At 38.8% G+C, this 23,080-nt stretch overlaps 1 protein-coding gene across 3 annotated transcripts; it reads left to right on the forward strand.

The window, feature by feature from the left end:
* Positions 1-32: 32 nt before the first annotated feature.
* On the forward strand, positions 33-18,252 carry pop4 (POP4 homolog, ribonuclease P/MRP subunit). Of its 3 annotated transcripts, XM_088004064.1 has the most exons (8): positions 33-1,031; positions 1,126-1,703; positions 7,926-7,981; positions 8,132-8,358; positions 8,450-8,527; positions 8,611-8,672; positions 9,012-9,113; positions 12,341-18,252. In XM_088004064.1, exons 2-8 carry the CDS (start codon positions 1,673-1,675, stop codon positions 12,475-12,477), a joined length of 693 nt encoding a protein of 230 aa, XP_087860190.1. In that variant the 5' UTR covers positions 33-1,031; positions 1,126-1,672; the 3' UTR covers positions 12,478-18,252. The 3 variants fall into 3 exon arrangements, with proteins under 3 accessions (XP_087860190.1, XP_087860189.1, XP_014833765.1); XM_088004063.1 differs by having other exon boundaries at positions 33-1,703; XM_014978279.2 differs by lacking the exons at positions 33-1,031; positions 1,126-1,703 and adding an exon at positions 3,486-4,500.
* Positions 18,253-23,080: the final 4,828 nt, after the last annotated feature.

Consider the following 23,080-nt stretch of genomic DNA (forward strand, 5'->3'; position numbering starts at 1 on the left):
TATATATATATATATGCTCAAAAAAATAAAGGGAACACTCAAATAACACATCCTAGATCTGAATGAATGAAATTCTCATTGAATACTTTGTTCTGTACAAAGTTGAATGTGCTAACAAAATCACAAAAATCATCAATGGAAATCAAATTTATTAACCAATGGAGGCCTGGATTTGGAGCCACACACAAAATTAAAGTGAAATGTTCCCTTTATTTTTTTGAGCAGTATATATACATATATATATCAGTGACATGAGGTGAGGTTCATTGCTGGTGAGGCACTGACTTATGACTTAGACACCATGTCCAATAACATTATTGGACCTAGGAAAATTTCGCGCATGCATACAACGCTGGGGGGCAAAAAGACTAACCTTTTACATGTCATCCATAGCCGGATATTAATTTCGTGCTGTGATCCACAGCAAAGTGATCTGTATTCGCCAAGCTACGCAGACTCGTTGCCATAGCAACTGACAACAATGCCACTTCATGTTTTAGGATACAACACCAAAAAACATTCAAGAATTTTGCACACAGAACAGAACATTTAGTCTGTTGTTGCAGTACGTTTTAGGCTTAATGTTTTATTAAATAATTGCTGTGGTAGATTAGCTACTGCTTCTACTTTACTGAATTATTTAAACAGAAACTGTAGCCCACAAAACGCACATTTCATTAAAAAACTAAAACATATTATTGCTGTCTTACCTTTACGTATCAATGAAATCCATGCACCGCCAATTCTGCACTGAGGAGAGGTAAGCGTATAAAGTTGTCTTCTGTTTGTGTAAAAATATTCGAAATCTTCTTAAAAATATGTTCACTCAGCTCACAACTTGTTATATTTTGTGGTTAAATTGTTTTATGTGTAGCGCAGCACACTATTGGGCATTTAATTCCCACATTAAAGACAATTATCGAGTTTACCATGCAAACATTTTTATCTTTGTTCTTTTGGTTGGTTAAGGTCTGTGTGGGGAGGCCGGAGCCCGGGAACTGCTGTGCTAAATGCATTTTTATTTTGAACAGGTATGCGAGTTGCTTTAAATGTCATTTGGATGTTAAATTAATGTGTTTAGTATATTTTCATATTGTAGTGAAGGATTCTTTTTGTTTGTGGCAGGGTTCTCTTATGCTTGGACAAACAAAAAAATGACTTCCCAAGGCCAGAGATCACTTTAGTGACATTTATTCAGTTCTTCAAGTGAGCCAAAAGGTGGCAGGTGAAGAATATATACACAGGGACGTCCAGGCAGGTTAAAAACAGACAAAACAGTACCTTCAAGGTAAGAGTCCATCACCTTCACTGTGATCTGGCAGGAGTCTAGCCACAGACTGCCTCCCTGTGGCGCAGAGCCCTGCTTTTAAAGCCACAGGCTCCGCCCACAGAAAGACCAATCAAGCAAACAAAACAATTACTTCTAACTCAAATGAACTCTTAAAGGATACAAAACAAATCATAATAATAAGGAAAATAAACTTGTAATCAAAAATACAATAATCAATTTAATAGAGAACACTCGGTATGTTCCGATGACGTCATCACCTGACTCCTGGCGCGCCACACCCGGAAATAACTGCTTGTAAACAAAAACTGGGAAAGTGTTTGGAAGTGAAAACAGGTTAGGATGGATGCAAACTGAAGCAGGAACACCGCGTGTGCACCCACGATGAACCGCATCAGCTCAACCTTTAACAGAAGTAAGTAAATTAGCGATTGTGAGTATGTGTGTGCGCATATTAACACGGACTCCTAATTAAGTCCCGGCTCGTGACGGCTCCTCCGTCACATTGTTCTTTATTTGATTTGAACAGTGAAAGGTGTGGCTATTGAGCAGATTATTCCTGTTTGAGTTTTATTTTAATTGTTTTGACATTTTTACTTTATTTGCTGACCTTAAGTTTTGGTTGGTTGTGGCGCATTCCTGCCTCAGTTCGCGCCGAGCTGCGCTGGAGAGAAGTCTGTGTTGGGAGGCTGGAGCTCGAGAACTGCTGTGCTAAATGCATTTTTATTTTGAACAGAATAAACTCACCTTCCTGCTATAACACACCGTCGGTCCTCGACTGCTGGTTTCTTTCTTCACCTACACACAACGCAGAGTACATACAACAGATGAGTCGGATGGAACCGGCTACATGGGCAATGTAGATCTGGGCTAGACTATTGGTTAATTACTTTTTAACATGCACCACTAGATCTGTAATTTCTAAAGCACCTCTGTCTGCTTTATATTGGGATCAAGTGTGACGATAAATAGATATAAAGGCTTTGGAAATTTAATGCCAGTTTGCTAGACGAGGATTATTGTACTAGGATTTAAAAAATTATAAAAGAATTTGAAGCTGATTACTTGATTATAGATTATATAAATAAATGGGAATTCTTAAAATACAAAATACGATTGGATACCATATCTTTCAGCAAAGAACTTAGGAAGAAAGAAAAAGAGCATGAGTGTGATTTATTCAGAGAAATTCATCAAATTTGTAACTCAATTGATTCAAATAGTCCCACATTAATTGAACTGTAAGCTAAATTAGATGCTTTATATCTGCAAAGGGCACAGGGTGCTTATATCAGGACGAGGGCAAGATGGAAGGTGGAGAAAAAAATTCTTCACATTTTAGTCGCTTGGAAAAAAGTAGACAACAAACTATAACGACTTTATTGATCAATGGTGAGGAATGCAAAAACAATAAGATTATAGAAAAAGAAGTTTCTTTTCTAATTTATACTCCACCCACTTTTCAATAGATGACTCCAGTCATCTCTTTGAGAAAATCCCAAAAAAGAGTCCACAAATTGAAGAGTCTATGCGAGTCTGAATTTAGACCAGAGGAACTAGAGATAGTGATGTCAAAAATGCACTTAAATAAATAACCAGGTACAGATGGTCTGACTGCCAATTTTTATCGATTTTTCTGGAATTATATTAAAAATCTTCTATGCATGTAGTGAGAAAGACATTAACTCCCAGGATAAACGAAGGTTTAATTTCTCTAATCCCCAAATCTGGTAAGGATAAACGATTAATAAATATTCTTAGTCTGATTACTTTGTTAATTGCAGACTATAAAATTTTGTCTGGAGCTGAGAAGAAATCTCAATAATAATTAGTGAAACACAAAAAGTTTTTTTTTTAAAAGATCGATCAATACACAATAATATTCGACTTGTGTTAGACCTACTTGATTATAGTGACTTATTTAATGAAGGTTTTTTTTATTATTTTATTATTGTTGAAATGCTTTACGATAACATTAACAATTCAGTCTCTCTGGATCACAGTCCTAGATTTCAATCAATCAAATAATCAATCAATCAAATTTGGATAGCACCTTTCAGCAACAAGGCATTTCAAAGTGCTTTACATCATAAAAACACAAAACTACAAAGTCACAGAACACACAGTCAACAACATTACATTTTGCACATCAGATTATTGATTAATCTTTCATTTTTAGTCTAGATTTAAAGGAACTCAGTTTTTCTTTTAAATCGTACCAGTAGGTGGCGGTAATGCTACTAAAAGTTTTTTTTGCCAACCGCCAATAAAACCAAGAAGGGTAGAGCAAAACAAAATTGAAAAAATTCTATGTTCAGATTCATTATCATCACTAATGTCTATTTTAAATGTCTCATCTGAAAGTCATATGGAGTTGGTATAAGAAATTTATGAAATTATATTTAGAATGACACAAGTTCAAATAAAGATTACTTTTATGTGGATACCTGCTCATAAAGATATAGAAGGGAATGATATGGCAGATAATTTAGTTAAGATGTCTTTAAAACAAAGTAGAATTATGGAAATAGTGTAAGGTAAATCTGAAATAAAATCAGTTATTAAGAGCAAAATTAAATCTGAATGGCAACAATTGTGGGAGGAAGGAACAAAAGATCGTCATTTATTTCATATACAAAAGAAAGTAGGGAATATGGAAATAATTGGAGAAAATCGAAAAGAGCAAGTAGTAATGACAAGATTGCGACTTGGACATACTGGATTAAATGAAACTTTACATTTGATAGGTAAACATCCAACATGTAGTTGTGAGTGTGGTAGGGATATGGAAACAGTAGAACATGTAATATTTCATTGTGGAAAAATATACAGTAAGTAGAGAGAAGTTAAAACAAGAAATTAGAAAATATGATATAGAGACATTAAAACTTAAGATATTAATTAAACATAAAGTGAATAAATCAGTTATTAAAGTTTTGAAGGAAACAATAAGAATTTAGATTAAAGGTCTCTGGTCCACACTCCAGCACAGTAGATGGCGATAATACAGCTTAACGTTAGATGTCACCCGCTAGTAAAAATCAGAAAGAAGAAGAAGAAGAAGGAAATAAATAATAATAGTGGCCTGTATGTCTCATAGACATATGTCTGATGTCTTACTTCCGCTTCATACAGGAAGCTAACGGAGTCGATGGTAGCAGCTCTTGTCTAGAATCTAGTCTGCAGTCAACTTTAGAAAGCTGCGATGGAAGGTGAGTTAAAGTCCGAGGGAGATAAATGTTGTTCAGCGGACCGAAAGATTGACTCCTTTCGAGTCTAGGACACACACGCACACGTTTGCGTAGCTATCTTTGTCCCCACAAAGACTTTCCATTGACTTCCATTCTTTTCTACAGCCTAAATCTTACCCTCATCCTAATCCTAACCAAAACTCCATTCACACCTTAGTCGCTTGACCCCAAAACAGCGTTTCCCCTTGTGGGACCAGGCAGTGAGTCCCCATAACCTAGTATGTGTCAGGAAAATGGTATCCACAAGGTATTACAAACAAACGCGCGCACACGCACACAGTTTAAAGCTTTAAAATAGGAGCAGCGCTCACATTTCTCACTGTTCTCAGTAAGGCATAATTAATCTGACAATGCAGTCGTCCCTAAGAGGGTCTGTTTTGACCCGTGTTAGAATCAATGTGTTTTTATGCAACTTTTGTCATTTTGATTCAAAATAATGTTTTGTATTTTACTTTCTGTTATGTTTTATTCCACAAAAGAATTATTTCATGTTTGAATTATTTTTTTCACACCTTTTTAAACATTTGTAGAACAATTTGTGGAACATTTATACCAATTTGTAGAACATTTTTAAAACGAAATAACAGCAATTTTACAACAGCAATGATGGAACAATGTCAACATTCATTATGTGTGGGAGTGGAGGGGGTGAGAAAGAGCACATTTCTTGAAACTAACTAGCTAGCTAACTAAGCTAGCTAACATTACTGTCTGTATCCTATTGTGCTATGTGTATCACACGTGACTGTGTGTATGTGTGTGCAGTTATTTATCCATCCATCCGTCCATCCATATTCTTCCGCTTTTCTGGAGTCAGGTCATGGGGATAGCAGCCTAAGAAGAGAGGCCCTGACTTCCGTCACCCCACCCACTTGTTCCATCTCCTCCAAGGGAATCCCAAGGTGTTCCTAGGCCAGCCGAGAAACTAGGGCTGTTGTAAACGAATATTTTAGTAATCGAGTAATCTATCGATTATTCTTACGATTAATCGAGTAATCGGATAAAAAAAATTATAAAATGAAATATTGGTAAATCTGGCATAATACTATCAGATATCAATATCAGTCCAATTTTTCATATTTGAACATCCCTAACAGTTGCTTTTTTTGTAGTTTAGAAAACTAACTTGTAACAATAATAGCTCACTTTCTAAGTTAACCAGAAGAAAAGTTATAGAAAAATCTGAAATTATATTGAATTTAATAACAAAGAGGCAGGCTCACAAATATGCTTATAAAAAATGTCTACAATCCAGCTTTTAGTTTATGTATTCATCTTCAGTGAGTTTAATAGATTAATTAAACTCACCTTGCCACCTAACCTGTCACGCTTTGGGTTTGAAAATACGGGAAATGCCGCCTGGAGTGGGAGGAGAGGGCGAATGAACGAACGTAAGATGGGGTGGAGGGGAGGAAATAGACCAGCGGACTGACGAACCGTTAGACCGGGGGACGAACACGGGGAAGCAATACGGGATATTTACGACACCTTCACTGGTCACACTCAGAAACTCATCTACCAGCCATGTACGATGCGCTCCGCCACCCGTTTCTTCAGACCGGGATATGAAATTTATTGTGCGGTTCGTCGGTAAAGCTACATTTACACGGTAAGCATCAGCTACTCAGCCGCCCGCCCTGTCCAGGCTATCCGCTCACCTCAGCGCTCTTCCCGCCGTTCGCTTTCAACCAGCAGCCCCGGAGGAGAAATGCTGCCGTACTCCAGGCATTCCCCCAGTCATTTTAAGGATGCTTATTGGTTCCCCAAAAAACGATAAAAAGTCGGGCATTATCATCAATCAATAAAATCCCCACGGGCCAATCTTGAAGATTGGACTTTATGCCGCTGAGACTTAGCTTTTGTCAACAACTCAGAGGTGGAAGTGAGAGCTCCGCGCAACGTAAATGAAGTCCCGGCCGGAACACGGTGCGCTAACTAATAAAACATAAATTAACGAAGCTTCGAGGCAGGTAAATTTTCCTCGAGGAATTTTAGTAATCGAGGTACTCGAATCATTCGAGGAATCGTTTCAGCCCTACGAGAAACAAAAACGTCTCTCCAGCATGTCCTGGGATTTCCTGGGCCTTCTCTTGTGGGATGTGCCCGGAACATCTCACCTGGGAGGCGTCCAGGAGGCATCCTAACCATCTCAGCTGGCTCCTCTCTACGTGAAGGAGCAGCGGCTCTACTCTGTGTCCCTCCAGGATGGCCGAGTTTCTCACCCTATCTCTAAGGGAGAGATAGGGGATGGGGGATAGAGATGGGGAAAACTAATTTCGGCCTCTCGTTCTTTCGGACATGACCATAGATGAGGGTAGGAACATAGATTGCCTGGTAATTCGAGAGCTTCGCTTTGTGACTCGGCTTTCTCTTTACCACAGCAGACCTGTACAGCACCCGCTTCACTGCAGATGCTGCACCAATCTGTCTGTCGTTCTCCTGCTTCACTTTTCCCTCATTCATGAACAAGATCCCAAGATACTTAAATTCCTCCACTTGGGGCAGGACATCCTCCCCGACCCAGAGAAGGCACTCTATTCTTTTACAGAGCATTTATTTATATAGCTATGAATTTTTACTTTATTTTTTGAGATGATAAAAGAAAGAACCTTGAACACGTTGAGCAACAGGTTTTCCATATCATTCAACACATTCTCTCTTTTGGTTTTCTCATCCAGGGTGTCAGACACACACCTCTGTGTGTTTTTTGAGGAATACCTAGAATATGAAGTGATAAAAACTTTTCATTACAAATAGTTCAAAAAGATGACCTCACAGAGTCAAAAAAGACCCACAGAGGGTTAAGACTGCTTTCTGAAATAATGAGATATTGCAATGGTGCGGGTCAGAGCAAGGTTTGACAGGAGAGAGGGTTAGTAACAGATGTTAGCCTCTTTGACTTGAAGTAGCGTCATCTGTCTTAGGACACATAGTTTAGAACACATAATTCCACACTACCACTTTATTTTGCATACTCACATCGACTAAACCAGGTCTCCACGGCACGTATCTTTCTTTATACGCGTTACTTTCATACCTGAAAAGTAACAAATGGTACAGCTGCCTCACAAAAATCTGTCTCTAAAAGCAATGTGACCTGAATTCACTCACTCAAAACGGAATATGTGGTGCAACTAAATTATTTTAAGGAACAAGGAGTTCAATTATTGTCAAAATAATCTACCATATTTTTCACAAACATAAGTGGTTCTTTTGGCTGTCTTTTTGATTCTTCTGGATTCTTCCAAAACAAGATTACAAGACCTGTAAAACTACTTCTGAGGAATTGCTTAATGATGTCAGCAACAGTATTGTTTACTGTATTCTGTAAAAATTATGTGCCATTATTCTGTAAAAATGGGACATTTGTTTGTGTCTTTCAACAGAAGCCCAAGTTTACACCAAAGTTCCTCGAGATCTAGTGAGGCATCTTGGTGTTGAGGTGAGCGGACTTTCTTTGATTGGAAGTTGCACATAATTTTGTTGAAAATTGATGAGGTACGCAACATTCACCTGGGTTTCTTTTTGGACAACAAACTCTTTTTACATCTCACTGTACACAAACACTTTATTGATGTTGTCTGTCTTGTAGCCTCACAACATCCCTAAAGCTGCAAAGTTTACTGAAGCCCATCTGAAGCAGTGCACTCAGCAGCCAAGCCGGCTGGATGTGAAGAGCATGCTGACTCATAAGGCTGTGCTGCTGGGCTACAGTCAGCCCAAGAGAGACACAACCAGAAACAGGAAGAAAGCCAAAGGACTCAACGCGCGACAGAAGAGAATGATGAAGGTATTCCACATCAAGCCTGATCACCAGAGGTTAGTTGAGGTGATGTGATATGTGTATGTTGATGAAAAGGGAGGTGTTTTTTTCCTAAATTCCCCGTCATGGCTCTGTTTGGCTTTGCAGGTATGAGCTTTTCCTGCCGCTACACCAGCTATGGAGACAATATGTTCTGGACCTGTGTGGTGGACTCAAACCGACAGCGTAAGTCAGTCCACCAGGAGGCAGAGTTCCTATATGTCCAACTTCCTGCTGCTCCTGGTAATTGTCTCCATGTTTTCTTCCAGGAATCCACAGATTGTGCAGCAAAAGCTTTTGAAGGCAGACTTGCATGGAGCCATCATCACAGGTAGATTTCCCATTAAAGGGCCTGACCCTCAGTCACCATTGATCCATCCAGGCTGCATTGTTGGTGGGAAAAAGAAACAATTTCTCCTGAGAATTTCCCTGAGTCATAAAATCTGTCTGCAGATGGAAGGAGTCAGAACCTTTTCCTCTAAACTCGTGATTTTCCTGTTTTTATTTCCTCTGGCTTTTGTTGCCACCTTTTGATTCATTAGCAGGAAAATGTGTGTCACAGTCTTAGAAACCTTACCTGAATGCAGTTAGCTGCTGCACTTACCCAACAGAACACACACTGGTGTCAGCTTGTGACCAGCAGACTGTAACATGCTGCTTTCTGTCACAGTGGTGCGCTCTAAATGTCCGTCCTATGTGGGAACTACAGGGATTCTCATGCAAGAATTCAAACATGTGTTCAAAATCATCACCAAAGAAGACCAGGTCAAAGGTCAGTGAAACTGTTCTGGGTTGTGTGCGTTTGTACCTGATTGCTGGGCTGCTCCTCACCATCAACTAGTGAAACTTAGTCCAGGGCTTGTACTGCAGCCTGAAGTGACTCAAATGTGATTTTTTTTTGTACTTACACAAGATGTATCTGATCTCTTCATAACAATCTGAACAGCTCAGATCTACAGTGTATCACAAAAGTGAGTACACCCCTCACATTTCTGAAGATATTTAAGTATATCTTTTCATGGTACAGCACTGACAAAATGACACTTTGACACAATGAAAAGTAGTCTGTGTGTAGCTTATATAACAGTACATTTATTCTTCCCTCAAAATAAATCTTTATACAGCCATTAATGTCTAAACCACCGGAAACAAAAGTGATTACACTCCTAAGAGACTATCCTCCTAAAGGTCCAAATTGAGCACTGCTTGTCATTTTCCTTCCAAAATGTCATGTGACTAGTTAGTGTTACTAGGTTTAAGGTGTGCATAGGGAGCAGATATGTTCAGTTTTGTAGTACAGCTCTCACACTGTCTCACACTGGTCACTGAAAGTTCCAACATGGCACCTCATGACAAAGAGCTCTATGAGGATCTTAAAAGACAAATTGTTGCCTACATGAAGATGGCCAAGGCTACAGGAGGGTTGCCAACACCCTGAAACTGAGCTGCGGCACAATGGCCAAGATCATTCAGCATTTTTAACTGGGTCCACTCAGAACAGATCTTGTGTTGGTCATCCAGAGAAGCTCAGTGCACGGGCTCAGTGTCACATCCAAATGCTGTCTTTGAAAGACAGGCACAGGAGGGCTGTCAGTATTGCTGCAGAGATTGAAGAGGCAGGAGGTCAGCCTGTCAGTGCTCAGACCAAACGCCACATACTACATACATACATACATACAACTTGAGTTGGTCTGCATGGCTGTTACCCCAGAAGGAAGCCTCTTCTGAAGTCTGCACACAAGAAAGCCCACAAACAACTTGCTGAAGACATGTCAACAAAGGACATGGATTTCTGGAACCATGACCTGTGGTCTGATGAGACCACGATTAATTTGTTTGCTTCAGATGGTCTCCAGCATGTGTGGCGGCAATCAGGTGAGGAGTACAAAGATAAGTGTGTGATGTCTACAGTCAAGCATGGTGGTGGGAATGCCATCATGGTGGTCTGAGGCTGCATGAGTGTTGGATAGTTATATTTCATGAACTCCAATCTGTACTGTGAAATACTGAAGCAGAGCCTGATCCCCTCCCTATGGAAACTGGATTTCAGAGCAGCGTTCCAGCATGATAATGACCCCAAACACACCTCTTAGACAATCACTGCTTTACTGAAGAGGCTGAGGGTAAAGGTGATGGACTGACCAAGCATGTCTCCAGACCTAAACCCACTACTGACAGGGGAACATGTTTTATTGTTCTGCTCCTATTGAGAGAAGAGAACTGCTTAATCTACAGGACATGCTGCACTTGGACATAGTTTAAAATGTTATCTTTTTGCTAATGAACCTTAGAAAGACTAAATTAATAGAAAATAGATTTTAAGAATTTATTTTTTTCTTGTATGTAGTATCGATATAACAATTTAGTATCCCAATTCACACTCCATTCCAGTTGGTGGCAGTAATGCCCCAAAACATTGTCGGCCAACCGTCATTGAACGAGAAAAAGAAAAACAACCAAACAATAATGCTGCTGGCTTGTAATATGTCAATAAAACCCAACAGGACATCTTTGGGGCATCCTCAAGCGGAAGGTGGAGGAGCGCAAAGTCTTGAATATCTGCCAGCTATGTGATGTCATCATGGAAGAGTAGAAATGCATTCCAGTGGCAATCTGTGAAGCTCTGGTGAACTCCATGCCCATGAGAATTAAGGCAGTTTTGGTAAATAATGGTGGCCACATAAAATATTGACAGTTAAGGAACTTTCACCAAGGGGTGTACTCACTTTTGTTGCCAATGGTTTAGACATTAATAGGTGTATGTAGAGTTATTTTGAGGGAAGAATAAATTCACAGTTATATAAGCTGCACATAGACTACTTTTCATTATGTTAAAGTGTCATTTTGTCAGTATTGTCCCATGAAAAGATATAAATGTGAGGGGTGTACTCACTTTTGTGATACACTGCATTTTTTACAAATGCAATCTGGACCACTTGGATTTGTAATCCTAACTCCAATACACATCTTTTCAAATGTGATGCTTATCTGTTGCATTTATCCGACCTGAAAATCATTGATACTCGTCAAACGTCACTATTCTGTGTCCTGATGCGCAGAAAAAAAAGGTCCACAAGATACTGCATGTAAACAACCGTTTATTTGTCGTGACGTGATCTCGAAGTGCGACGCATTCGGCTGGCTTACCAAAGTATTGTGCTTAAAGATAATAATGGGTAAATGGCTTTAAACTGAGTCACTCTAAAGAAAAGCTGAAGATACTAGTGGAAAGAAAACAATGGCAGGAATACTTTTGTGATCGGAACAAGTTTGTTATTGAGAATTGTTTTTTTTGTTTGTTTTTATGACTTTGCTTGCTTATGATGCTCTCCCCACATGTCAGCTATTGTTTTTTTTATTATTTAATTAAAAATGATCAAGTTAATTTATTTAAATACAATTGCACTATTAAATATAAAAATTATCCATCCATTTCTGGTGGATAATTTTTATATTTAATAGTGCAGAAGAGGATTTTTGTTTCTGCCAAATTTACTCAACTTTATTTTTCTTTTACTACGCTTCTAAATTACAAATAGTCCTAAAATGTTATGAATGCATACAACACTCAACAATTTATTTTTTGATTTCCAGGTGTTTAACATAATTGGAAAGCTTAGAATCCACACTTTCAGAATCTGTAAATAACTAAAAACACCCCAAATGGATGTGTTCATGGTTACTGTGGCAGTCACATTTAGAAAACGGCACCAAAGATGACTAAAGAGACTAATATTTTCATTTCATGTTGTATTATATTACGGTAATTTGTTATTGCATGGCAATTTCAAGTTAGAATCATTATTACTCCATCTGAAAATGTTGAAGATGCCGAACCTTTCAGCCACTGCCTGAACATTTGCGATGGACATCATGTGAATATCTGTAGAATATTCAGAGGGGACAGTTCACAGATACAGATCCTGTGAACTGTCCCCTCTGTCTGACTGGGAGACAGGTTTCTGAACATCTGCTTGTTTTCTTGTCTCCTGTCTCCAGTGATCCCAAAGAGGAACAGTGTGTTTTCTGTAGAGATGGACAGCTTTGTCTCACACATCTATGGAAACAAAATGGAGTTCCGAGCCAGCGAACGTTCTGCCAAGAAGTTCAAAGTGAAAGGAACTATAGACCTCTAATGGCACCCAGCTCTGTCATTCCTCCTTCCCCCTACTGGATGATAAAGGAACTGCACACATGCCAAGCATGCAACATGGCATGTACTCTAGTCTATACAAACAGCTTGTGCAGAACTCTGTTCAATTAAGCCTGTCGTTCAGGCTTCTACAGTTTTGAATCATCCAGAATTTGATCCTTTTTACTTTTAGATGCATTTGGAAAAATAAAAAGCAAGATTCTAAAAATGTAAGCTTTTCTAAAGGATAATAATCTGAATTTCTGACAAATGAATCAGGTATATTTGTATAGCACATTTCAGCAGCAAGGCAGTTGAAAGTGCTTTATATCATAAAAATACAAAGTCACTGAGCACACAGTCAACAATTGAAACATAGCATTTTGTCTGGCTTCATTCATTGTTTTATATGCAGCAGATTCATTTTCCACAGTGCAACTCATTTTTATGTTGTTTTTTAAATCAGTAATATATTACCCAAATATATGGAAAATAAAAAAGCTCAATTTCACAGCATTTTGGGCCCTGAGACCCTTTAGGTTTTTAAACTAACCCAGTACTAATGTAGCTAATTAGACTTATGTGTTCAGCATGGAGTTCTTTCTGGGTTATACAGATAATAATAATAATAATAATAATAATAATGACAGAGAGACTATATAGACACCCTTCTGTCAAATTTTAATCGGATGATTGATTGATGGCCTTAATTAATTGATATTAATTGATATCAAACCCCTCCCCCCAACCCCTCGTGACCGGATGTCCTACCTCGTGACCGGATGTCCTACCTCGTGACCGGATGTCCCCCCTTTCCTCCCCCCACCCCTCGTGACCGGATGTCCTACCTCGTGACCGGATGTCCTACCTCGTGACCGGATGTCCCCCCTTTCCTCCCCCCACCCCTCGTGACCGGATGTCCTACCTCGTGACCGGATGTCCTACCTCGTGACCGGATGTCCCCCCTTTCCTCCCCCCACCCCTCGTGACCGGATGTCCTACCTTGTGACCGGATGTCCTACCTCGTGACCGGATGTCCCCCCTTTCCTCCCCCCACCCCTCGTGACCGGATGTCCTACCTCGTGACCGGATGTCCTACCTCTTGACCGGATGTCCCCCCTTTCCTCCCCCCACCCCTCGTGACCGGATGTCCTACCTTGTGACCGGATGTCCTACCTCGTGACCGGATGTCCCCCCTTTCCTCCCCCCACCCCTCGTGACCGGATGTCCTACCTCGTGACCGGATGTCCTACCTCGTGACCGGATGTCCTACCTCGTGACCGGATGTCCCCCCTTTCCTCCCCCAACCCCCCGTGACCATCTCGTGATTGAATAGAACAGAGACTTTATTTAGACTTTGAATTTGTCAATAGAAACGGAATAATTTACTTGTAAATTAGCAGTGAATAAATAAATATAGTATATCCCAAACAAAACAGATAAATAAATATATTATATTCCAAACAATATTGGTTGCTGAGCTTGAGAAGTGAAAGGGATGAGTGGAGATGGTGAATACATTCAAAGTGGAGTGACCCCGGCCCTGCACACCATGGCATTTGTGTGTGCGTGTGTCCCCAAGCATAAAGCAGCCTATAGATTCACCACACCATTTGTGTGAGCTGACATGACCAACTCGGGACGGTCATATGAACTAACTCCATATTTCAGCCTCAATTTCCAACCGTTTCACTTCAAGCTGATATTGCCCAAGTTGTGCTTTCACCTCAGCCTCAAATTGCAATCTGGCGAGACGAACCTTCAGGCGAGCATCAGCTTTGGACCCAACAGATCCAGAGGAAGCCGAGAGTGGATCAAACCTAGGAAGTGTGACAGGAGTCTGAATCCCACCAACCACCTTCATGTCCCCCTCTGGTGTTAGCTCCTGAGGTCTCTCTGCAATGTTCAAGGGGCCAGCAGATTCTGTCTCTGGAGCAGGCACAGCAACAGTTGGTAGAGCAGATGAGACCGGAGTCTGCAAAGGCAAAGATAAATTCAATACAACCAGTTTGTTCACAATTAGATCCCTTAACTCCCTTTTAAGCAGTTGCTTGGAATAAGAAATGGAAAAGTAACTTGCAATCTCAGCTAAGTCAGCTTTACGACAACATGCAAGTTGTTCAAGAGAAGGCTGTTCCAAGAACTGATCAATATTAAACTGAGCCATTTTGAACTAATAGCACAAACTGTACAGAGGCACCTCCAAGATGCAGAACCAAACAAATTTCCCTAAACTGTAGCCACGGGATTGTATTAAATATATCCCGGACGAGCCCCCATTTAATGTTACGACCCGGCTCGGCCAGGGGAAAGAGAAGTAACATTAAAAAAACCTAGATGTTAAGGTTTAACAATTTAGGGGTTTATTGTTTGGGTTTTGACAAAAATAAAAGGTAAAAATTAACAATAATCAAAAATGTAAGGACTTACAACAAAATGTGCTAAATAAAACAAAATCCACAAAACAATCAGAGTTGTAAATCAAAGATTTTAACCAAACAAAAATGGACTTTCAGTATAGGTTACAACAAAACAAAAAACAACTACAAATCTCTAACAGAGATACAAAGGTCCCCCACAGGGACATGACAAGTTACACAAGCTAACAAAGCTATCAGAGCTGGCAAAAGCTAACAAAGCAAGTTTACAGCAGTAAACAAACACCCAACAAAGTGGCAAGCTGTACGAACAAAGAAACAGCCATGCCTTCTCCCAGGAAGTGCTTGGTTTTAAAAGGGAGGCCTCAACAGTGATTGGTGGAGCCGGCAATTGATGACCCAATCACGGTAGGCCACAGGACAACAAGGCAGTACCCTCTTCCAGGTGAAGTCAGTCTGATTAGCCACTGAAAACAACAAACAAACACAGAAAAGGCCACTGGCCGTAACAAAAACGTATCTACACAAGGAGGTAATTAAGCCATTTCATTCATTTGTACCTGTGGCACATCTAAAAACTGAAGGACACAGGCCCTTGAGGACTGGAGTATTATACTTGTGCTATAGAGCATCTTTGGAAGGAGCTGAAACATGCCATCTGGAAAAGGCACCCTTTAAACCTGAGACAAGTGGAGCAGTTTGCTCATGAAATACCTGCTGAGGAGCAGAAGTCTCATGGACAGTTATAGGAATCATTTGATTGCAGTGATTTCCTCAAAAGCGCATTTGTCAAACTCAAGGCCCGCGGGCCACATGTGGCCCGCCATGTTATTTTATGTGGCCCTCCCAGCGTTTTATATGGCCATGGATTGACTTAAAATAGGTTTTGAGCACGAATTGACTAAAAACTACATATCCCATAATGCATTCCGATTGTTACCAGCCAACATTACGGTTTCTCGCCACTAGAGAGCAGCAGAGTCACCTCAAACTGCTTATTGGTTTTCCCAGCGAATAAAACCGAGACATGGACAAGCTAACATCAAAACGCCCAAGAAAAGAAAAATCGATTTACAAGTAAGACTGTGAATGAAGATGTGTGTGAGCTGGTATCCGTTATCTTGACCGACAGCATAAAAAAAATCGGTCATGTACTATTTTTATCCGTGAAATTACAATCATATTAACATCGGCTATTTAGTCGCATTTTATGCTGTTAATATTTACCGTGAATCCAGATCCCATCACAAATTAAGCAGATAAATGTATCTGCATTTTTCTCCGTAGTGACAAAAACCACTGACTGTGGCCCCAATAACTTTTAATAAATTAAATTAAGCGACTTCACTTAAATTAGCATCACTTCACCCGCTGGGGTCTGAACGCACTTCCTCCTGGTTCCCATCTGCAGAAAAATCTGCGCTAATTCATCAGTCAGTTGGATCTGTCTGATCCAAACAGATCAACTGAACTCTGAGTGTTTTACCCTGCGTGGTTCGGTGTGAGCTTTTACCGGGATTTTTTTTTTTGCGTGGTTTAAGGCTCCATTTGTTAAATCCGCTGGATGAGTTTCTCCCAGCGGTTTCTAATTCTTCCGCAGTGGTTCAGCAGCGGACTGCGCATGTTACAGTCTAATTAACTTCTGCGTCATTTATTTCCTCAAGATAAACTGCCAGCTCCTCAAATGGATTAACACAACGTTGCATTTTCTTTAGTTTTCTCTGGTCTGTAATGGAGACTTGAATTTAACACGCCATTTCAACCAAAGGTTTTGAATGTGCTTCCTAACCAGACGCTCCGAAGCGTTATTTAACAATATGAGGTGTTTAATGTATTTTTAACATTGTATTTTTATATATTTATGCTAGGGCTGCCCAAGCCTAGTTTTCCAGAGCTACCATCTGCAACTTTAGATCCATTCCTTCTCTAAGACACCTGGATCACTGACTCATTATAAGCCTCTACAGAACTGAATGAGGGAAGTCAACCTTTTGTCTGGGATGTGTTTTAGCAGGGATGGATCTAAAAGTTGCAGTCTGGAGGACTGAACCTGGGCACTCCTGATTTGTACCGTCAATGTGGCCCATTGAGGGTTACCAATATGCTGAAGTGGCCCTCGGTGAAATTGAGTTTGACACCCCTGCTCAAAAGATTGTGCAACAAAATAGTACCATCATTTTTGTTCAGGCCTGTTTCATTAGTTTATTTTTTTTATTCTGTTGAAGCATATTTAAAAAGCAATGTTTGACTTTCATTTGTTCATTTTCACAGACTGTTTATTCATTATTACCTTTGTCAGATTCAAGTTATTTCTGTGACCATTGTGAATTTTTCTTTAACAGAGGGGTACCAACAATTTTGTCCGTGTGTAACTCAGAAAGAATTTGAATTGGTTGTTACGTCTCTTCCTCATAGCTTACATTCTTTAGCACAAACCATACGTTTAGACAAACTGTACCATAGCACATGACTTAATTTCAATTGAAGGAACAAATATAATGCATAAGAAATTTACAAACAGGTTTATCAGAACTCACTTAGAAACTTTCTCTACTCCCACAAGCAAACACAGATGGGGTTATTTGAGCAAAAATCTGTGGAGTGCAATGTTTTTATTGCCTTATAAATAATTGTTTACTAATATGATCAAAGAATTTTTATTTAAGATTTTACATAGATATTATCCAGTTAAAAATAACATGTGGCGCTTCTCTCCAAATATCAGCAACAACAACCGCCCTCACAATTTGTCAGTGTGAGGGCGGAATTATTGAACATTTATTTGTGGAGTATTCTCATTCTGTAATATTTTGGTCTGATTTGCAAAAACTCCTTACAGAAAAAATTGGAAAGAACATTGTTTTTTCAAATTTGCAAATATTGCTCATATTTAACAATTCAACCTTTTCTTTAGGTGAAATATAAGTAGTAAATCCAATTATAATCCTACAAAATACTATGTCCACAAGATGAAATGGAGTGAAAAAAATACCCTCATTTAATACATTTAAAGAAACTGGCTTGAAAAACTTAACTTTAATAATCAGAAACATTAACTGTTCCTCAGCAATTTTACTTTCTCCGTTATATTTTTTACTTTTGCTTCTTTTGCTGTAACAAATCATTTATGTACTTTTTAAGAAAATAATATAGACGAAAAGGTACACATTGTTTTACATTACCAATTTATGTACATGTTTAACTTTTTTTTTTTTTTTTACTTTGTTCTACTTTGAAGATTGCAAGACATCAACATCAAACTTGTCAATGTTTGTGGTTATTCTTTGTTTTGTTTGTTTTTTATGTGGCATTTCTCATTGTGCTAAAGATCCTCTATGTATGGTTGAATGGTTGAATTATTTGTTTGAAAAAATAAAACAAAAAGAAAAAAGTTAGCAAAAGGCCAGACCTGTCTGAATTCAGGTGTTCTCTTCTGGTTATCATTTATTCGAAGGACCTGTCCTACGTAGACCGGGTCCTTCGAAGGATGCAGTCCCTGAATTCTGGACAGCACCATCTCCACTAGTACAGTGAGATGTTTCTGGAATAACCAGAAAACAAGAAAAAAAAAGAGCCTTTAGGGAACCAGACAGGGCGTTACTGAGACTCCTCAAAACAGAAGCAGCTCAAAGTCAAGATTAGAGTCAAAAATAAGTACAGGAAGAAGCTGGAGAACAAACTGAAGAAGAACAATATCAGAGATGTGTGGTTAGCGATGAAGAAGATTACAGGTTTCAAGCAAAAGGAAACCTGTAAAAGGAAATAGATGGATCCTGTCACATCTCAGATGTTTCATCTTCCACCTCATACTGACCATCCTCTTCATGAGACTGTCTTGAGAAAACAGAGTATCTTCAGTCAGAGACTTCTTCAGATTCGCTGTAGTACAGACAAGAGATCTTTCCTGCCACCAGCCATCACCATCTTCAATAACTCTGAAGAATCTGAATAAAAGAGCTACATTTCTGCAGTTGACTTCAAATGGTTTTGCAATTTCAACAAAAAACATTCAGTGCTGTATTTTCGCAGGAAATTTAAATTTTTGCAGTTGACAGCTAGATGTCAAAGTTCTTCCAATATCATCTTTGCTATGAGCACAGTGCACATCATCAAGTGGTATTCATACCCCACCTTGGCTGTTTGATGATTTGAGTTGAATTAGTTAAGGATTTACCAAAGGGTTAACTAAAAAATGACTGTTTCATAAAGGTAAAGCCATGAAGCGAGTCATTTATTTCTGAAGAAAAAAAATAACACATTTAGTTTAACTTACATTTCACAATAGTAAGAATTTCTATATTTGAGGTAGAATGCTACATTACAGTCAAACTGAGCTTGACCCTTCTGTCAAATTTTAATCGGATGATTGATTGATGGCCTTAATTAATTGATATTAATTGATATCAAACCCCTCCCCCCAACCCCTCGTGACCGGATGTCCCCCCTTTCCTCCCCCAACCCCCCGTGACCATCTCGTGATTGAATCCCCTCCCCGAACAGAGACTTTATTTAGACTTTGAATTTGTCAATAGAAACGGAATAATTTACTTGTAAATTAGCAGTGAATAAATAAATATAGTATATCCCAAACAAAACAGATAAATAAATATATTATATTCCAAACAATATTGGTTGCTGAGCTTGAGAAGTGAAAGGGATGAGTGGAGATGGTGAATACATTCAAAGTGGAGTGACCCCGGCCCTGCACACCATGGCATTTGTGTGTGCGTGTGTCCCCAAGCATAAAGCAGCCTATAGATTCACCACACCATTTGTGTGAGCTGACATGACCAACTCGGGACGGTCATATGAGGGATAATAAAAATAATAATAATAAATGCAGCCGGTGCTTTTTTTAAAAGTTGAACAAAAAACCTCTCTGCTTTTGACCATCTCAGAAGGGAAGAGGACTGACCTTTACCCTCCTCACCACACCATACCATTTATGCGTCCAGCGCGTGTTAGCTTACAGTGCGTTATTTGATGTTGGACAACAGACTTATAGCTAGGCAAGAGGGGCTGACCTCTGACCCTGCAACTGTTCATGACTGCCTCAGGCAATCCTTTTGAAGGAAAACAACAGTTTATCTGTTTTACTGCAATATTTATGGCATCACGACTGGTCGGTGCTGACTATGAGTTTGTAATTTCCTTCCTCCGTTCCGAAAACAGTCACTTAAATTTTAAACTCTACAGATACTTTCTGTAACAGCTGCTAGTGGGATACATTTCAGTAAAAGTTCCTCATCTGTAATTGTATTTCTTAAGGATATGTGTCAGGTAGTAAACAGGTCTATGTGAGGCTACTCAAATTTAACTTTTAGCTTTTCTACAGTTAAAGTGAAAGACAAACTAACATCGATCCCTTTCCAGAATTTGTCCTCTCATCATTGTGAATGCTACTTTGCTTCAGTCTTTTTCCTGTTGTTGTATCAACACTGATCTTCTCGGTGCTTCATGGTTTCTCCAAAATAGTAAAGGTTGGTTTAAGTACATTTGAAACTCATAGATTTTTTTTTCTTCAACAATTGCTAGTGTGATGCATTTCAGTAAAAGTTCATCATCTGTAAATTTTATTTTTTGAGAATATGTGACAGCGACTAAACAGGCCCAGGTGAGGCTGCTGCTCATATTTATCTTTCAGTTTTCCCCAAAGTTTAAAGTTTTTTACACTGTACAACCACACTTGAAGAGTTGCTCCAACATGGTAAATTGTTTTGTTACCTTTAAAATTATCTACAGCTTTTGTCTCTGACTTATACGCTCTTTGTTTTTTTGTTTTTTTGGCCCTAATGATTCTTTTACTCCATCCGTTATCTTACATGCTTAAGTGCACTAACAAAATATAGTTCACCTGTAGTTGTTAAGGTTCCATTACTAAAAAATTATAAATGATCAATGTGAACCATCAGTCTTAAAATATTTAGTACGATTTCTATTTATTTAGATTTGATGTTTTGATGTGAGCACTTGGATTTCTATCGATTTATTAAATGATGCTCTATGTAAATATTTATCAAACTGAATGATCATTCAGGTTTTATATAGTTTTTTTTCTTTTCATTCAATGTTTGTTGCAGAAATTCAAACATATGCTGGCTATCGACCAACAATTCAATCAGTGAATCTTTGCTTTTTTTCTCAACTAGCCCCTCTCACGGAGACTTACTTACATCTTCTGACACCTGGCCCAACTTATAATAACATTAACCAAGTTTGCTGTTGGTACACTTACCTAAAGAATAAAACTTGCTCGCTACACAACCGAGCTCCAAGAGTTGGAGGTGAATTGTTTTGTTACCTTCAAAATTATCTACAACTTTATTTTTTCCTTTGTCCTAATGATGCTACCTGTTCATTAATGTTCACTAACAGACAGTACACCTCTTGTAACTGATAAGTGTATAAATGTGAAGCATCAGTATGCGTTCAAGAAGATCATATCAGTCAGATTTCGTAAAATATCATGAAACTCAAAGGAATCAAAATTATAGTTCACAGAAAGGTAATCTATCCTTTTTAGGGAGCTTTGACTGTGAAAGGAATGAATAAAATATACTATGAAAAAATTCAATTTGCAGAATCCTGATAATAAAGCTTCAATTGTGAACTGAATGATCAGATTGTATCTAGACACAAAAGAATCGACTGTTAATTAGTAACCATACTACGGAAATGACCACCAAGATCTGAACAAACAAGAAACTTGACTACCTCAAGAGATTTCACTCGTTGGACAATGAACCGTCTGACTTTCTTTAGTCGACTAAATTTAATCTTACCACATTTTTGCTGTAGAGCAAACGGGTACTGAGTTTGAAGCGTGGATCAGATGCCTCCAGCCGTCTGCTAAAGCTAGACTCCGGCCTTCCTCACTGTAAAATAAAACATTCTGCTTAATTAAAGAGTTCAAGTGAACTTCATTTAATTCTCAACAACTTGTTTGTACTCATCTTAAACAAGCGGCAGAAACTTTTGGATTTAAAAAAGAAAGAAAAAAAGATGCTTTATAAGTTAATCTATTTAAGTTGAGTCTGCAACAACTAGAATAAAATAAAAAGTGAACTATTTGAAAGTAGTGAGGATTTTGGGATGGTAAATGTTTAACATTTTAACATACACAGACATTACTCCATTTCTACTCAAGCAAACCAAAAGGTTTGGAACAGAACCACTATGTCAAGTAACCACATGCAGTTCTGTCGTTACTTGACGACAGAACTGCATGTTCTTTTTTTTCAAGTAGCCCCTCTCACGGAGACTTACTTACATCTTACTTACATCTTCAATGCAAAAATAAATTTTGCATTGAATAATATTTTGGATGAGTTTAAGAATATTGTTTGCCAAAATCACACAATGTAACTACACTTGTCCTTTACACGTTGCAGTAATTGAATCTTTTGGGGCAATTGGTTTGCATAAATTTAAGTAACTACAACCTATTTTCCTGCTCCACATACTTGGCTAGCAATTTTCCAGTTAGCTTCCCAGTCTGAACTTCTGGACAACGTCTCGATTCAGTCAAATCTTCTACCCTGTATCTCCTGTACTCTGATATTCTACTACATCCACTCTGTGAATGCTTTGCTTGCTGGTCTTCTTCATGCTTTGAATGCAGCATCAGGTTTCTCTTACTTTAACCCGCCCAACATGCAGCTGATTGGCATGTTAGCCTTTCCAGTCCCTCCCAGTGAGGCGGTGCTTCACAAAGCAAGCTGTTTGTCAAACTGTTGATCTCCCTCAGAAGATGAGAAGACATGGTGACTGAGTTTTAGACACTAGTAGCCAGCAGCTCATGCAGCTTTTTACTAAACGGCAGTCCTAAAAGTATATATCTTTAAATTATGAATAAATATGTACAATTTCATAATTATTTGATCCAGCGGTTATCGAAGTTTGGTAATAATGCAATACAGGGATTGTTGTTTCTTAATGTCAGTGTTACTGCTACTGGAGTGAGACAGTAAGAAGACAAGGAACAGGGTTAAATGAGGATTTAGAAATAAAAATACAAAGATGATAGTTGTATTTACTGGGAGAAAGACTATGACTAGTTATCAGGACAGAATGAGACCCATAAAACTGTTGGGTCCATATGATCCAAGGAGTGAACCGGTCATCTTCTCCAACAATTTATTACCCTTTCGGAACTACGTTTGGACACCAGGAGCAGGAACATCACAACACCCTTATATCAAACATTTTTCATCCTTATATCAGTGATTT

This window comes from Poecilia mexicana, unplaced genomic scaffold (genome assembly GCF_051168715.1).
Source record: "Poecilia mexicana isolate PSO_F unplaced genomic scaffold, ASM5116871v1 scaffold_3, whole genome shotgun sequence".
Classification (NCBI taxonomy): domain Eukaryota; kingdom Metazoa; phylum Chordata; class Actinopteri; order Cyprinodontiformes; family Poeciliidae; genus Poecilia; species Poecilia mexicana.

Bases quoted from the DNA above. Each gene is read 5' to 3' on its own strand.
- pop4 (XM_088004063.1), top strand. From the start codon at position 1,673: ATGAACCGCATCAGCTCAACCTTTAACAGAA. The intron at 8,673-9,011 runs GTAGATTTCCCA...TTTCTGTCACAG, and splicing joins GCATGGAGCCATCATCACAG to TGGTGCGCTCTAAATGTCCG. The intron at 9,114-12,340 runs GTCAGTGAAACT...TCCTGTCTCCAG, and splicing joins CAAAGAAGACCAGGTCAAAG to TGATCCCAAAGAGGAACAGT.